The sequence below is a fragment of the Mustela putorius genome, unplaced genomic scaffold (assembly GCF_011764305.1).
Source record: "Mustela putorius furo isolate JIRA1106 unplaced genomic scaffold, ASM1176430v1.1 tig00003987_pilon_pilon_pilon, whole genome shotgun sequence".
NCBI classification, from domain to species: Eukaryota; Metazoa; Chordata; class Mammalia; order Carnivora; family Mustelidae; genus Mustela; species Mustela putorius.
Window position 1 is genome coordinate 4,916,087 of NW_025422126.1, and position 12,263 is coordinate 4,928,349.

At 39.5% G+C, this 12,263-nt stretch overlaps 1 protein-coding gene across 13 annotated transcripts in view; it reads right to left on the minus strand.

Moving 5' to 3' along the window:
• C2CD3 (C2 domain containing 3 centriole elongation regulator) overlaps positions 1 to 12,263 on the minus strand; it is a 147,695-nt gene that overhangs the window by 51,813 nt on the left and 83,619 nt on the right. For 12 of the 13 annotated variants that reach the window (XM_013064298.2, XM_004768069.3, XM_013064300.2 and 9 more), the window contains 2 exons: positions 4,997 to 5,599; positions 1,839 to 2,174 (listed from right to left, as the gene is read on the minus strand). In XM_013064298.2, coding sequence (XP_012919752.1) covers positions 1,839 to 2,174; positions 4,997 to 5,599 — 939 coding nt within the window. The remainder of the gene's footprint in view (positions 1 to 1,838; positions 2,175 to 4,996; positions 5,600 to 12,263) is intronic. The other variant, XM_045071359.1, reaches the window with a different exon arrangement.

Genomic DNA, 12,263 nt, shown 5'->3' on the forward strand with positions numbered 1-12,263 from the left:
GCTCCACATGGGCACGATTTTTAGCTATTTTGTTCACTACTTTATGTCCAGCACTATACACTATGGTAAAGAGGGCAAAAAGTGCTGGGAGAGCAAACGGGAGAGGGGCCTTTATGTTAGGGAAACTGATAAACATCAAGTCTTAATAGAGGAGTTGGAATTAGCCAGGGAAAAGAGAAGTGTGATGGCAAAGAGAAAGTTTTAGGAGTGATTACAAGGCTGAATAAAGAGTAAGGTAAGGGTTCCTTGTGCCATGGACACATGGATACATGGCTGTCTGGTGAGGTCACTGGGCCTCTTCTTAATAGTGTGTGTATAATCAGTATGTGTGGGTTTTTCCCCTTTTCTTTTTTTTTTAATTTTTATTTTTTAAATTAAATTAAATTTTTTTATTTGACAGAGATCACAAGCAGGCAGAGAGGCAGGCAGAGACAGGAGAGAGGAGGAAGCAGGCTCCCCGCCAAGCAGAGAGCCCGATGCGAGGCTCGATGTGGGGCTTGATGCGAGGCTCGATCCCAGGACCCTGGGACCATGACCCGAGCCGAAGGCAGAGGCCTTAACCCACTGAGCCACCCAGGTGTCCCCTTTTCTTTTTTTTTCTTTAGAGAGGGCGAAAAAGAGGGAGAGGGGCAGAGGTAGAGGAATCTTCAGTAGGCTCCACACCATGTGGAGCTTGACGTGGGTTTCAATCTCATGACCCTGCGATCATGAACTGAGCTGAAATCAAGAGTTGGATGCTTAACAGACTGAGCCACCCAGGCACCCCATCGTCTGTGTGTTTTAAAGATTTTATTTATTTATTTTGGAGGGGAGAGTGAGAGAGAGAGCATGAGTTGGGGGGGGGGGAGAGGCAGATGGAGAGGGAGAAGCAGGCTCCCCACTGAGCAGAAGAAAGCCCGATGTGGGCCTGGATCCAAGGACCCCAGGATCATGACCTGAGCCAAAGGCAGACATTTAACTGACTGAGCCATCCAGGTGCTGCTCTGTGTGTTTTTTAAAATGCATAATGTAAGATACACAGGATTACATAAAAATCAAATTACATTAGCATTATCAAAATGCTCAAAAAGCAGTGACCTACTAGTATATATGCTTTATTAATATGTAACAAGATCTAACTATAGGTTTTACAACTACTGTAATTTTGAAGTGATGATAGGTATAAAAAGATATTTGCAAGAACTACAGTGTGATAGGAAAATACCTGTGATTTCTATTGCTGACAACTCACAGACAGGTACTATTAATATTACTGGGGTCTAGTGTTTATGATCACAACTGTAGGAAATGTTTAATTTTAGTTAGAGGTTAATAGAATCCAGATGTGATTATTTTCCTATCCAAGTTCACCATCTTGACTTTTTATTCTTAGGTACTTTGGTGTTTAGGGATGCAGTGTTAAGAACTCTTGGTCCCAGGTACATAATGAAGATGGTCGTGAGTTGGTAGCAATGGAAAGGAGAAAAAGAGTCCTGAGAGAAATTTAAGAGATACAACAATTTAATGAAATTGATGATATGATGGTGGATAAGGAAAAGAGAAGTACCTAAGCTTGATATGATGGTAGATAAAGGAAAAGAGAAGTACCTAAGTTGATACTCAGGTTTCTGGACTGGGGAACTTATGATATGCGAAATTAATATATAACTGGCAATGTCCACTTAAGTTCAGAAAGGCTTTCATGTTGCTTCAACTTTTAGGCTTGAGAAATATAATTATCGATTAAGATGTTGTTGCAGATTCTGTCATGATCTCCAAGATTTATGAAGCCAGGACCATAATCTAAGGAGTCAGATACATGCTCTTTTTAAGCTCATACCTTTTAAGCTCATACCTACCTTTTAAGCTCAAATGCATTGCTCTTTCTACTAGGATACTGACTGCAAAAGTTCCATCCAATGTGGCAGGGCTCTCCTCGGCTGGGCTGACTTCCTTTGTGGTGTTGCAAGGGACATGGGTGGAGGCAGGAGACTTCTGGTGGGCAGGTGATGGAGAGAGCGGAATCTCATCATTCCTTCTGGGGAACTGCTCAGACTCACTGTGGCTGCTGCAGTCCACAGAATCCAGCTCAGGAGCAGGCCCAGGGTGTGGAGAAGGAGAGGAAAGAACCACATGAACTCGTAAGGCAGCTCCTGCGAGGTTGGAAGCATTTCGTCCAAATAGAGGATACACACCTACAAGAGGATGAAGGAGGATAAGCCCAAGCAAGCAGGAACCAACAACACTCTCTAACCTTGGAAATGATTCACTGAGAGTGCTTGTGGTCCTTTCTCCTTCAACAGGCCTATAGGTCCCAATATACCAATTTTTAAAAGAAACTGTGAAGTCAGTATACGGTGTGAAAATGTTTACTCCCTTCTCCCCAATATGCACATTATCTCCATCAATGGAAAGTAGTGCAAGTTCAGATTTGAAGCCAAAGCCAAATGACTACTAGGCAGAGCTGCTGTGGAAGAGATTCACGAGCTGGGGTGAGCAGACTTAGATGACTTCTCAAGCCTTCTGAAAGTAACATTATTATTAAAGCGGAAGTGGCCTGTCCTCTCAGTCACATGTCCCTCTGGCTCTCGTCTATAGGCTTTCTCCTAAGGTCTTCTTCTTAGGAAGCTGTCCTGGTGCTCAACTTAGCCTGTTTCAGCAACTAAATATGTCTGGCAGTAGCCCTGAAGATCATCTGGAAATGAAGTAGGTGGCTTCAGCAAAGGAGGCAAGAAAGAAAAATAGGGGAATTCCTATTTGTTGACTGTTTCTCACGTGCCAGGATCTGAGGAGTTAGGTAACCTGCTAAGGTGAATTCTCCAAAGTGGCAGATTTAATCTCAGGGATATGAACTTATAAGCTTCCTGGATATAAAATGAGATTTCATTATATAGCAGAAGGCACTGAGAATTCTTTCAGAATCTCAAAGTTTGGTTCATTAGGCTCATCTCAATTCAGGAAAATGGAGTTAACTGATTCACAGGAAGTAGTAACATGCAACTTTCCCCGTCTTTGTCAGTTTTTTAGGTAACCTCTTTTCTTGTGATGCAATGTGTGAATTATCATCATTATTACAAGGAGAAAGTAAGGCCAATAGGAGGCAAGACATCCATAAGCAACAGAGCTAAAGCCTTATCCTCAAGAAACTCAACAGCTACTTGGAAGGACAGTTGGGTGGATGACTGAATGGACTGCTTGGGTCATTCAATCAATACATCCAATACCACACCTTGTACAAAACCCATTTACAAGAAGATAAAAAGCGTAGACTGATGAGAGGTGGAGAAGTAGGAGAGAAATGGATAATCATAAAACTTAAGTATTTCCTTTGTATCAGTCAATAAAGAGAGATATTTCTTCTTGAGTTCTGATCTTTAAATCTTTATTTAGTGTTCCAAACCTACTTTCTTCAGCAGAGTGAAGTTAAAAGTCCGTCTTTATGAACTTTAGTTCAAGTGAGCTGTGCTTACTTCAAAGATGTTTTCTGCAGGCTCTCTGAAGTGATTCTAGGCTCGCCCAACAAAATAGGGCACATGGAATCTAATGTGGTGTTCAACGGAGACAGAATTACACCTGCTGGGTCCAGAGAGAACCAGAGAATCTGAGATGATCACCCAAATACTTAGTTCTTACTTAGCTTGGGCCATCTGTGCAACAGGGTCAGAACACAAGGCTAACAGAGCTACACAGGGTTGTGACTCAGTTTCTTTAGTTGTATAGTGGAGGAAATAACAACCAATCTTACAAGGACTATCCTAATGAATAAATATGTTTATAAAGAATCTAGTCTGGTTATCTTCAATTCATTCTGCATTATAGTTACTAGATGGAGTCTTCTAAAATACAAAACTATCACTCTTCTATTCAGACCCCATTAGAATAGCTTTCCATAGCTCTCAGATAGAAGTCCGGTACTCTTGTCCACCTTTCTAACTTCATCTCCTTATCATCTTCCATCCTATATATCTTATGATCCAGCAGTACCAAATTACTTACAGTGCCTAAAAGGTATCAACCTGCCTCATGCCTCTGTACCTTCACAGGCTGTTCTCCTGTTTAGAATATAATTCTTTTCATGGCTTATTCCTAAATCCTCTGAAACTAAGGTCAAGGATCATTTCCACTGAGATGTCATCCTTGAACCAAAGAGATGTTGCATTCCTGTGCTCCACAATACCACTGAGGATACCTTTTCATAGTTCTTATGGTTCACTGTAATTGTTTATTTACTACTCTATTCTCCCATTGACTATCTCTTACTCATCTCTGAATTCCTAGAGCCAATTATATGTATCAAGTACTGAACAAAAGTTTAAAAGAAAGCATCTAGCACATAATGCCGCTTGCAAAATGTTACCTTTTTCCTTTCTGCCTTGTGAGCCAATTTATTACTTTGTACATTTTCTTTTATGATTTCAAGATGTGCTGACCAGAGAGAGAGGATATCCTAGTCTCACCAGCAGCTATGTTTTTCAGTGTATTTTAAAAACTAGCATTCTAGATTATCATAGAGGCTCTGATACATGAGTTTAAAGATAGTGCTCCCCCCTGCCAATTCACCCATTTTTATTTTACACAAATTGAGTACAATATTCTAGGCACTACGTTAGTGCTAAATCTGCTAAATTTGACTGCATTCTAAAGCTACAAAGCTCAGAGCCACTTTTCAGATCTGTGGTGACCCTACCAAGATATACTGTCATGAGGCAATGCCCTCTTTTAAGCAGCCAGTGGTGCTCTTTCCTTTTGAAAATTCTTTAGTTATAGGAAGCATTACTAAATTATTACTAATCTTTCAGCATACAATATTAGAAGAAAACACTTGCTAGCTGTGAGCCTGGGTAGTAATCTAACCTCTTTGAGCCTCCATTTACATGACTGTAAGATAGGTCTGATATCTACCTCCCAATACTGCTAGGAGGATCAAATAAAATAATGTCTGAGGGAGCTTATCACATAGTGCTTGTCACAGAGCAGGTGATAAAACCACAAGAGCTGAGGCCAGTTCCTCACTTACCACTGACTGTTAATGTTCTTGCTGACCTCTCCCCAAGTCTGGCCAGGTCCACATAGGCTGAGCCAATCCAACTGTCCGTCTGGTGGGGCCTCTCCAAACTGTCATTGCCATAAGCCCGCCACACTTGGATCTCTAACCTCTCTTCCCTGAAATACCAAAGGAGTGATGGGCCCCTAGTGACTTCTGCTCTTCTGGATGCCTTGAAAGTAACCATGACCTGTTTTTTGTTTGTAGATTCCTTAGGCTTCTTGAGAGGGGTCCAGAAGGCCTCATGATCATACAGCTTATAGCGGAGGTAGCAGTATGTGTTCTTATGTATGTGGCTCTGGCCAGCAAGAAGCACACAATGGATGGGCAGCCAGAGCCTTGGGGTGGATATGGTGACAGAGGCTGGCTCATCTTCATTCATCTTGACAAGATTCTTCAGATTATTCTCAAAGTTCCAGCCCAATAGCTCAGCAGCTTCCAATACCCGCTCTCTATCACCAGGATGCGTGAAGGAAACTGAAAGCTCCAGGCCACCCACAATCTTCTGCATGAGCTCCAAACCATGAGGCAGGGCCCCATCCTCTGGCAAAATGATAGGATACCATCCTGTGATCCCTTATGGAAAAACAAGTAAGACTTTCAATTAGTGAAGAATAAAATGATTTACCTACTTCCTACTCCAGATCCACCATCACTCTGGCCCAAGACAGAACAGAAAACATATATCCAGGGTGCCTGTGTAGCTCAGTGGGTTAAACCTCTGCCTTCAGCTCGGGTCATGGTCTCAGGGTCCTGGGATCGAGTCCTGCATCGGGCTCTCTGCTTGGCAGGGAGCGTGCTTCCCCTCTCTCTCTGCCTGCCTCTGCCTACTTGTGGTCTCTCTCTGTCAAATAAAGTCTTAAAAATATATATATATATATATACCCACAGAACACAGGAGTTTGTTTTCCCTGACTACTCAAAGACTATGAGATCATGTGGAAGAACAAAACCTAGGAATTGGAAGACCTGAATTCTCTCCTAGGCTCAGCCACAAACCAGCAGTTTAGTCTAGGTAAGTCATTAATTTCATTCAACCTTGGTTTCCTTACCTAACAAATAGGAGAACTGGTGCTAATTTTGCCCACCAGACAAAATTGTTATAATCATCAAATGAGATAATGGTTTTGGAAGAGTTTGAAAAGAGAAGTGCTATAAAAAAATGTGAAATTGAGGGGTTGAAAGATGGAGGCCGAGTAGGAGGACCCTAGGCTCTACCTTGTCCCACAAATATTAACTAGATAACTAGTTAATCAAATCATTCCAAGAACCCCAGAAATTGATCTGAAAACTGGCAGAACAAACCCCACAACTAAAGGTTGAGATGAGGACTCATCAAAGAGAGTAGGTAGTGTGGAGACACAGTTTAGGAGAGAAATGGTTTGTGACTGTTGCAGTGGGGAGGGAGTCATGGCCACAGAGAAGGGCAAGAAATACACTAGCACACAGAGGAGCTCACGGGAAAACAAATTCCCATAGCAATTGGCTTGGAAAGTGAGAGGAACTGAATTTCATGAGTTTCTGCAACAAGTGGGGCTTAAAGCCTGGAATTTTAAATTAGTATGCTTGGCTCTGATAGAGCCTGGAGGGCATTAGGGCTGCTCTTGAGAGGAGGCAAACAGCCTGAGAAAATATAGTCTAGGAAGAACAATCTGAAGAGCACCTGGAACACATAATGGGGAGGTTATATGCTAACCTAATGGTAACCATAAATCAAAAACCACTAATAAATATGCAAGGTATAAAGAGAAAGAAATCCAAATATATCATTAAAGAAAATCAGCAGGCCATGAAAGGATCAGAGAAAATCTTCGGAAACAACCAAAAATAAGTAATAAAATGACAATAAATCTTATCTATCATAAATAGACTAAATGCTCCAATCAAAAGACATCGAGTAAGAGAATGGGTAAAAAACAAGACTCATTTACATGCTGCTTATAAGAGACACATTTTAAACTTAAAGACACCTGCAGACTTAAAATGAGGGGATGGAGAAAAATCTATCATGCAAATGGATGCTGAAAGGAAGCCAGAGTAGCAATACTGATATTGGACAAAACAGACTTTAAAACAAACTGTAAAAAGAGACAAAGAAGGACAGTGTATATTAACAAAGGGGACAATCCAACAAGAAGATATAACAATTATAAATATTTATGTACCCAACATAGGAACACCCAAATACATAAACAGTTAAAAACAAACATAAAGGAACTAATCGATAACAATAAAATAACATTAGCAGACTTTAACATCCTACTTACATCAAGAGGTAGATCATCTAAACAGAAAATCAATAAGGAAACAATGGCTTTGAATGACCCACTGGAACAGATGGATTTAACAGATATATTCAGAACATTCCATCCTAAAACATCTGAATACACATTCTTTTCAAATACACATATAACATTCTTCAGAATAGATTATATAGTAGGCCAGAAAACAAGCCTCAACAAATTCAGGAAGATCAAAGTCATACCATGCATCTTTTCTGACCACAATGCTATGAAACTAGGAAGTCAACCACATGAAAAAATCTGGGAAGAACACAAATACACGGAGGTTAAATAATATGCTACTAAACAATTACTGGGTCAACCAGGAAATAAAAGAAACAAAAGTAGATGGAAACAAATGAAAATGAAAACACAATGGTCCAAAATCTTTGGGATGCAGCAAAAGAAGTTCTAAGAGGGAAGTTTATAGCAACAGAAGTCCACCTCAAGAAGCAAGAAAAATCTCAAATAAACAACTTAACCTTACACCTAACCTAGAAAAAGAACAACAACAAAACCTAAAACTAGTAGAAGGAAGGAAATAATAAAGGTTAGAGCAGAAATAAATGATAAAGAAACTAAAAATGTAATAGAACAGACCAATGAAACCAGGAGCTGGTTTCTTGGAAAAAAGTAAACAAAATTGGCAAGCATACAACAAAAGAAATAAAAGGCATCCAAATTGGTATGGAAGAAGTGAAATTTTCACTATTTGCAGATGATATGATACTGTATGTAGAAAACCCTAAAGATTCCACCAAAACTCTGGTAGAACTGATAAACAAATTCAGTAAAGTTGTAGGATACAAAATCAAGATATAGAAATCTGATGCATCTTTCTCCTCCCTCCCTCCCTGCTTGCTTGCTTTCTTTTCCTCCCTCCCTTCTTTCCTTCCTTCCCTTCTCTTCCTTTCAGTAGCCCAATGCAGGGCTTGAACTCACGACCCTAGGATCAAGACCTGGGCTGAGATCAAGACTGGATGCTTAACCAGCTGAACCACCCATTCGCCCTGTTGAATAAATACACCAATAATGAAGCAGCAAAAAGAGAAATTAAGGAGATAATCCTATTTATAGCTGCATCAAAATAATAAGATACCTAGGAATAAACCAAACTAAAGAGTTAAAAGACTTATACTCTGAAAACTATAAAATATTGATGAAAGAAATTGAAGACAACACAAAGATATGGAAAGACATTCCATGCTCATGGGCTAAAAAAATAATGTTAAAATGTCTATACTACTCAAAGATCTAAACATTTAAAGAAATCCCTATCAAAACACCAATAGCCCTTTTTACAGAACTAGAATAAACAATCCTAAAATTTGTATGGAACCAAAAAAGACCCCAAATAGCCAAAGAAATCTTGAAAAAGAAAGGCAAAGTTGGAGGCATAATTCTGGACCTCAAGTTATACTACAAAGCTGTAGTAATCAAAACAGTATGGTACTGGCACAAAAATAGTCACATTGGGCGCCTGGGTGGTTCAGTGGGTTAAAGCCTCTGCCTTCGGCTCAGGTCATGATCCCAGGGTCCTGGGATCGAGCCCCACATCGGGCTCTCTGCTCAGCGGGGATCCTGCTTCCTCCTCTCTCTCTGCCTGCCTCTCTGCCTACTTGTGATCTCTGTCTGCCAAATAAATATATAAAATCTTAAAAAAAAAAAACAAAAACCAGTCACATAGGTCAATAGAACAAAATAGAAAACCCAGATATAAACTCACAATTATAACATCAATTAATCTTTGAAAAAACAGGAAATAATATCCAATGGGAAAAAGACACCACTCAGCAAATGGTGTTGGCAAAACTGGACAGTAACACGCAAAAGAATGAAACTAGACCACACTTTCTTAAACCATATACAACAATAAATTCAAAATGGACTAAAGACCTAAGTATGAGACCTGAAACCATAAAAATCCTAGAAGAGAACACAGGCAGTAACTTCTTTCACATCAGTTATAGCAACTTTTTTCTAGGTATATCCACTGAAGCAAGGGAAATAAAAGCAAAAATAACTACTGGAACTATATCAAAATAAAAAGCTTCAAAACAGTGAAAGAAACAACAAAACTAAAAGGCAACCTACTAAATGGAAGAAGACATCTGCAAAATGACATATCTGATAAAGGATCAGTATTCAAGGGGCACCTGGGTGGCTCAGAGGGTTAAAGCCTCTGCCTTTGGCTCAGGTCATGATCCCGGGGTCCTGGGATCGAGCCCTGCATCATCAGGGCTTCCTCTGATTCCCTTCCTCTCTCTCTGCCTGCCTTTCTGCCTACTTGTAATCTCTGTCAAATAACTAAATAAAATCTTAAAAAAAAAAAAGGTCAGTATTCAAAACATATACAGAACTTATACAACACAATACCTAAAAAACAAATACTCCAATTAAAAAATTGACAGAAGACATGAACACACATTTCTCCAAAGAAGACATGCAGATGGCCAACCCAGACATAAAAAGATGCTCATCATCACTTATCATCAGAGAACACAAATCAAAACTACAATGAAGTATCACCTCACACCTGTCAGAATGGCTAGTCAACAACACATGTAACAACAGGTGTTAGCGAGGATGTGGAGAAAGGGGAACCCTCTTACACTGTTGGTGGGAATATAAACTGGTGCAGCCATTGTGGAAAACAATATGCAGGTTCCTCAAAAGTTTAAAAAGAACTACCCTACGATTGAGGAATCGCATTACTGGCTACTTACCCAAAGAATACAAAATCACTAATTCAAAGGGATACCCACACCTCTGTTTACAGTAGCACTATTTACAATAGACAAGATACAGAAGCAGCCCACGCTGTGTACATTATCAACGAATGGATAAAGATGTCAGATACACACACACAGAGGAATATAATTCAGCTACAAAAAAGAATGAAATCTTGCCATTTGCAATGACATGGACAGACCTAGAAAGTATAAGGTTAAGTGAAATAAATCAGAGAAAGGCAAATATCAAAGAATTTCATTCCTGTGTGGAATTTAAGAAACAAAACAAATGAGCAAAGGGGGAAAAAGAGAGTGAGCAAGAGAGACAAACTAAGAAAGAGACTCTTAACTACACAGAACAAAGCGATGGTTACTAGAGGGGAAGGAGTGTTGGGTGGATGGGTTAAATAGGTGGTGGGGATTAAGGAGTGCACTTGTCATGATGAACAGAGGATAATGTATGGAATTGTTGAATTACTACAATTACTACATAGTATACCAGAAACTAATACTGTATTAGTTTAGTTTAGTTTAACTAAAGTAAAAACTTAAAAAAAATGTGGTATATATACACAATGGAATATTATTCAGCCATAAAAAGAATAAAATCTTCCCATCTGCAGTGACAGGGATGGAGCTAGAAAGTATACTGCTAAACAAAGACAGAGAAAGACAAATACCATATGATACCACTCATATGTGGAATTTAAAAAACTAAATGAGTAAAGGGGAAATAAAGAGAGAGAAGACAAATCAAGAAACAGATTTTTAATTAGAGAGAACAAACTGATGGTTTCCAGAGGGGAGACCAGTGGAGAGATGGGTGAATTAGGTGATGGGGACTAAGGAGTGCACTTGTGATGAGCATGGGGTGATGTACTAAGTGGCCGAATCACTACATTATACACCTGAAACTAATATAACACTGTATGTTAAAAAAAACAAAACAAAACAACCAACTTGCCTCATATGATCCATGTACCAATTCATTTCTCCAACCCTCAGTTTTTTCATCAGCAAAATGAGGAAATTAGGCTTCTACAGGCCTTCCTGAATTTAAGAATGTATAATTCAGAACTGTGTCTACATGAGGGATGGAGAAGAGGAGGAATACACTGAGAGGAATTAAAACGAAACTTGCCTACATCCTAAATCATTCCCCTTGAACCCATTAAAACACATACATATCACTTAGGGGGAAAAAAGTGAAATGTTATAAAAGTGCTATAAATACTGGGGAAAAGGCATGGGTCAGGAGATCTAGGGTCTAGTCCTAAGTCTCCCACTGAAGGAACTGCCACTTAGGACCAGGCACTAGATTTCAAAATAATAAAAGCTACTCTTTACTGAGTATCCACTGTGTGTCAGACATCCTCTTAGGGCTTCATATATAATAACTCACATATATATTACTTCTCCTGATAACTGGGATAATAATCCCTATTTTACAGATGAGAAAATGGAAGCTCCGAGACCTGCCTGGATAATTATAGCTACCACCTTGAACAAATAAGTGACATAAGTAAGAAACCCTCTATACTAAGTTGTACAGACTTTTCTCTGGTAGGCACACAGAGTACCCGTTAGACAGTACTGCTCAAATTTTAATTCACAATTAAATTTAGGAGATGTGTGATAGGATTCTAGATATTAGAATACACAGTCCTAGGGAGGATGATGGGCAAGAAAAGGAAAGCTGACATTTACCGAGTGCCTGCAATGTGTTGGGTACTTTATATATCTGATTTCATCAGCTCCATCAGATCTGTCAGGATTAACTGTCTCCATTCATGAGATAAGAAAACTGAGGCTCAGAAGGGTCAAGGTCACTGAGCTAGCAGTTAAGTAGGACAGGTCCATTATTTCCAGACTGCCTTGGTGGCTGTCCCTTTTTAGGTTGTTACCTCATTCTTTATTCCTTCTACAGTGAGAAGAAGAAGATACAGTGAAAAAGAATAGGTGAACCTGGACTTGATTTCCTGTACCACCACTCACTAGTTGTGTGGTTTTGGCAAATCACTTAAATTCTGTGAGCCTAAGTTTCCTCATCTGTAAAATAAAAATAGTAAGACCCTGTATTCCCACCAAGCAGGGTTATAATGAGGCTCACACAGTATCTGAGGAAATAGTTCACAGAATGTTATATAACACAATGGGTATCACCATATTTACTATTTGTAGTATCACCATCACCATCATCTTTCCTGGAGTAAGACGACAATACAA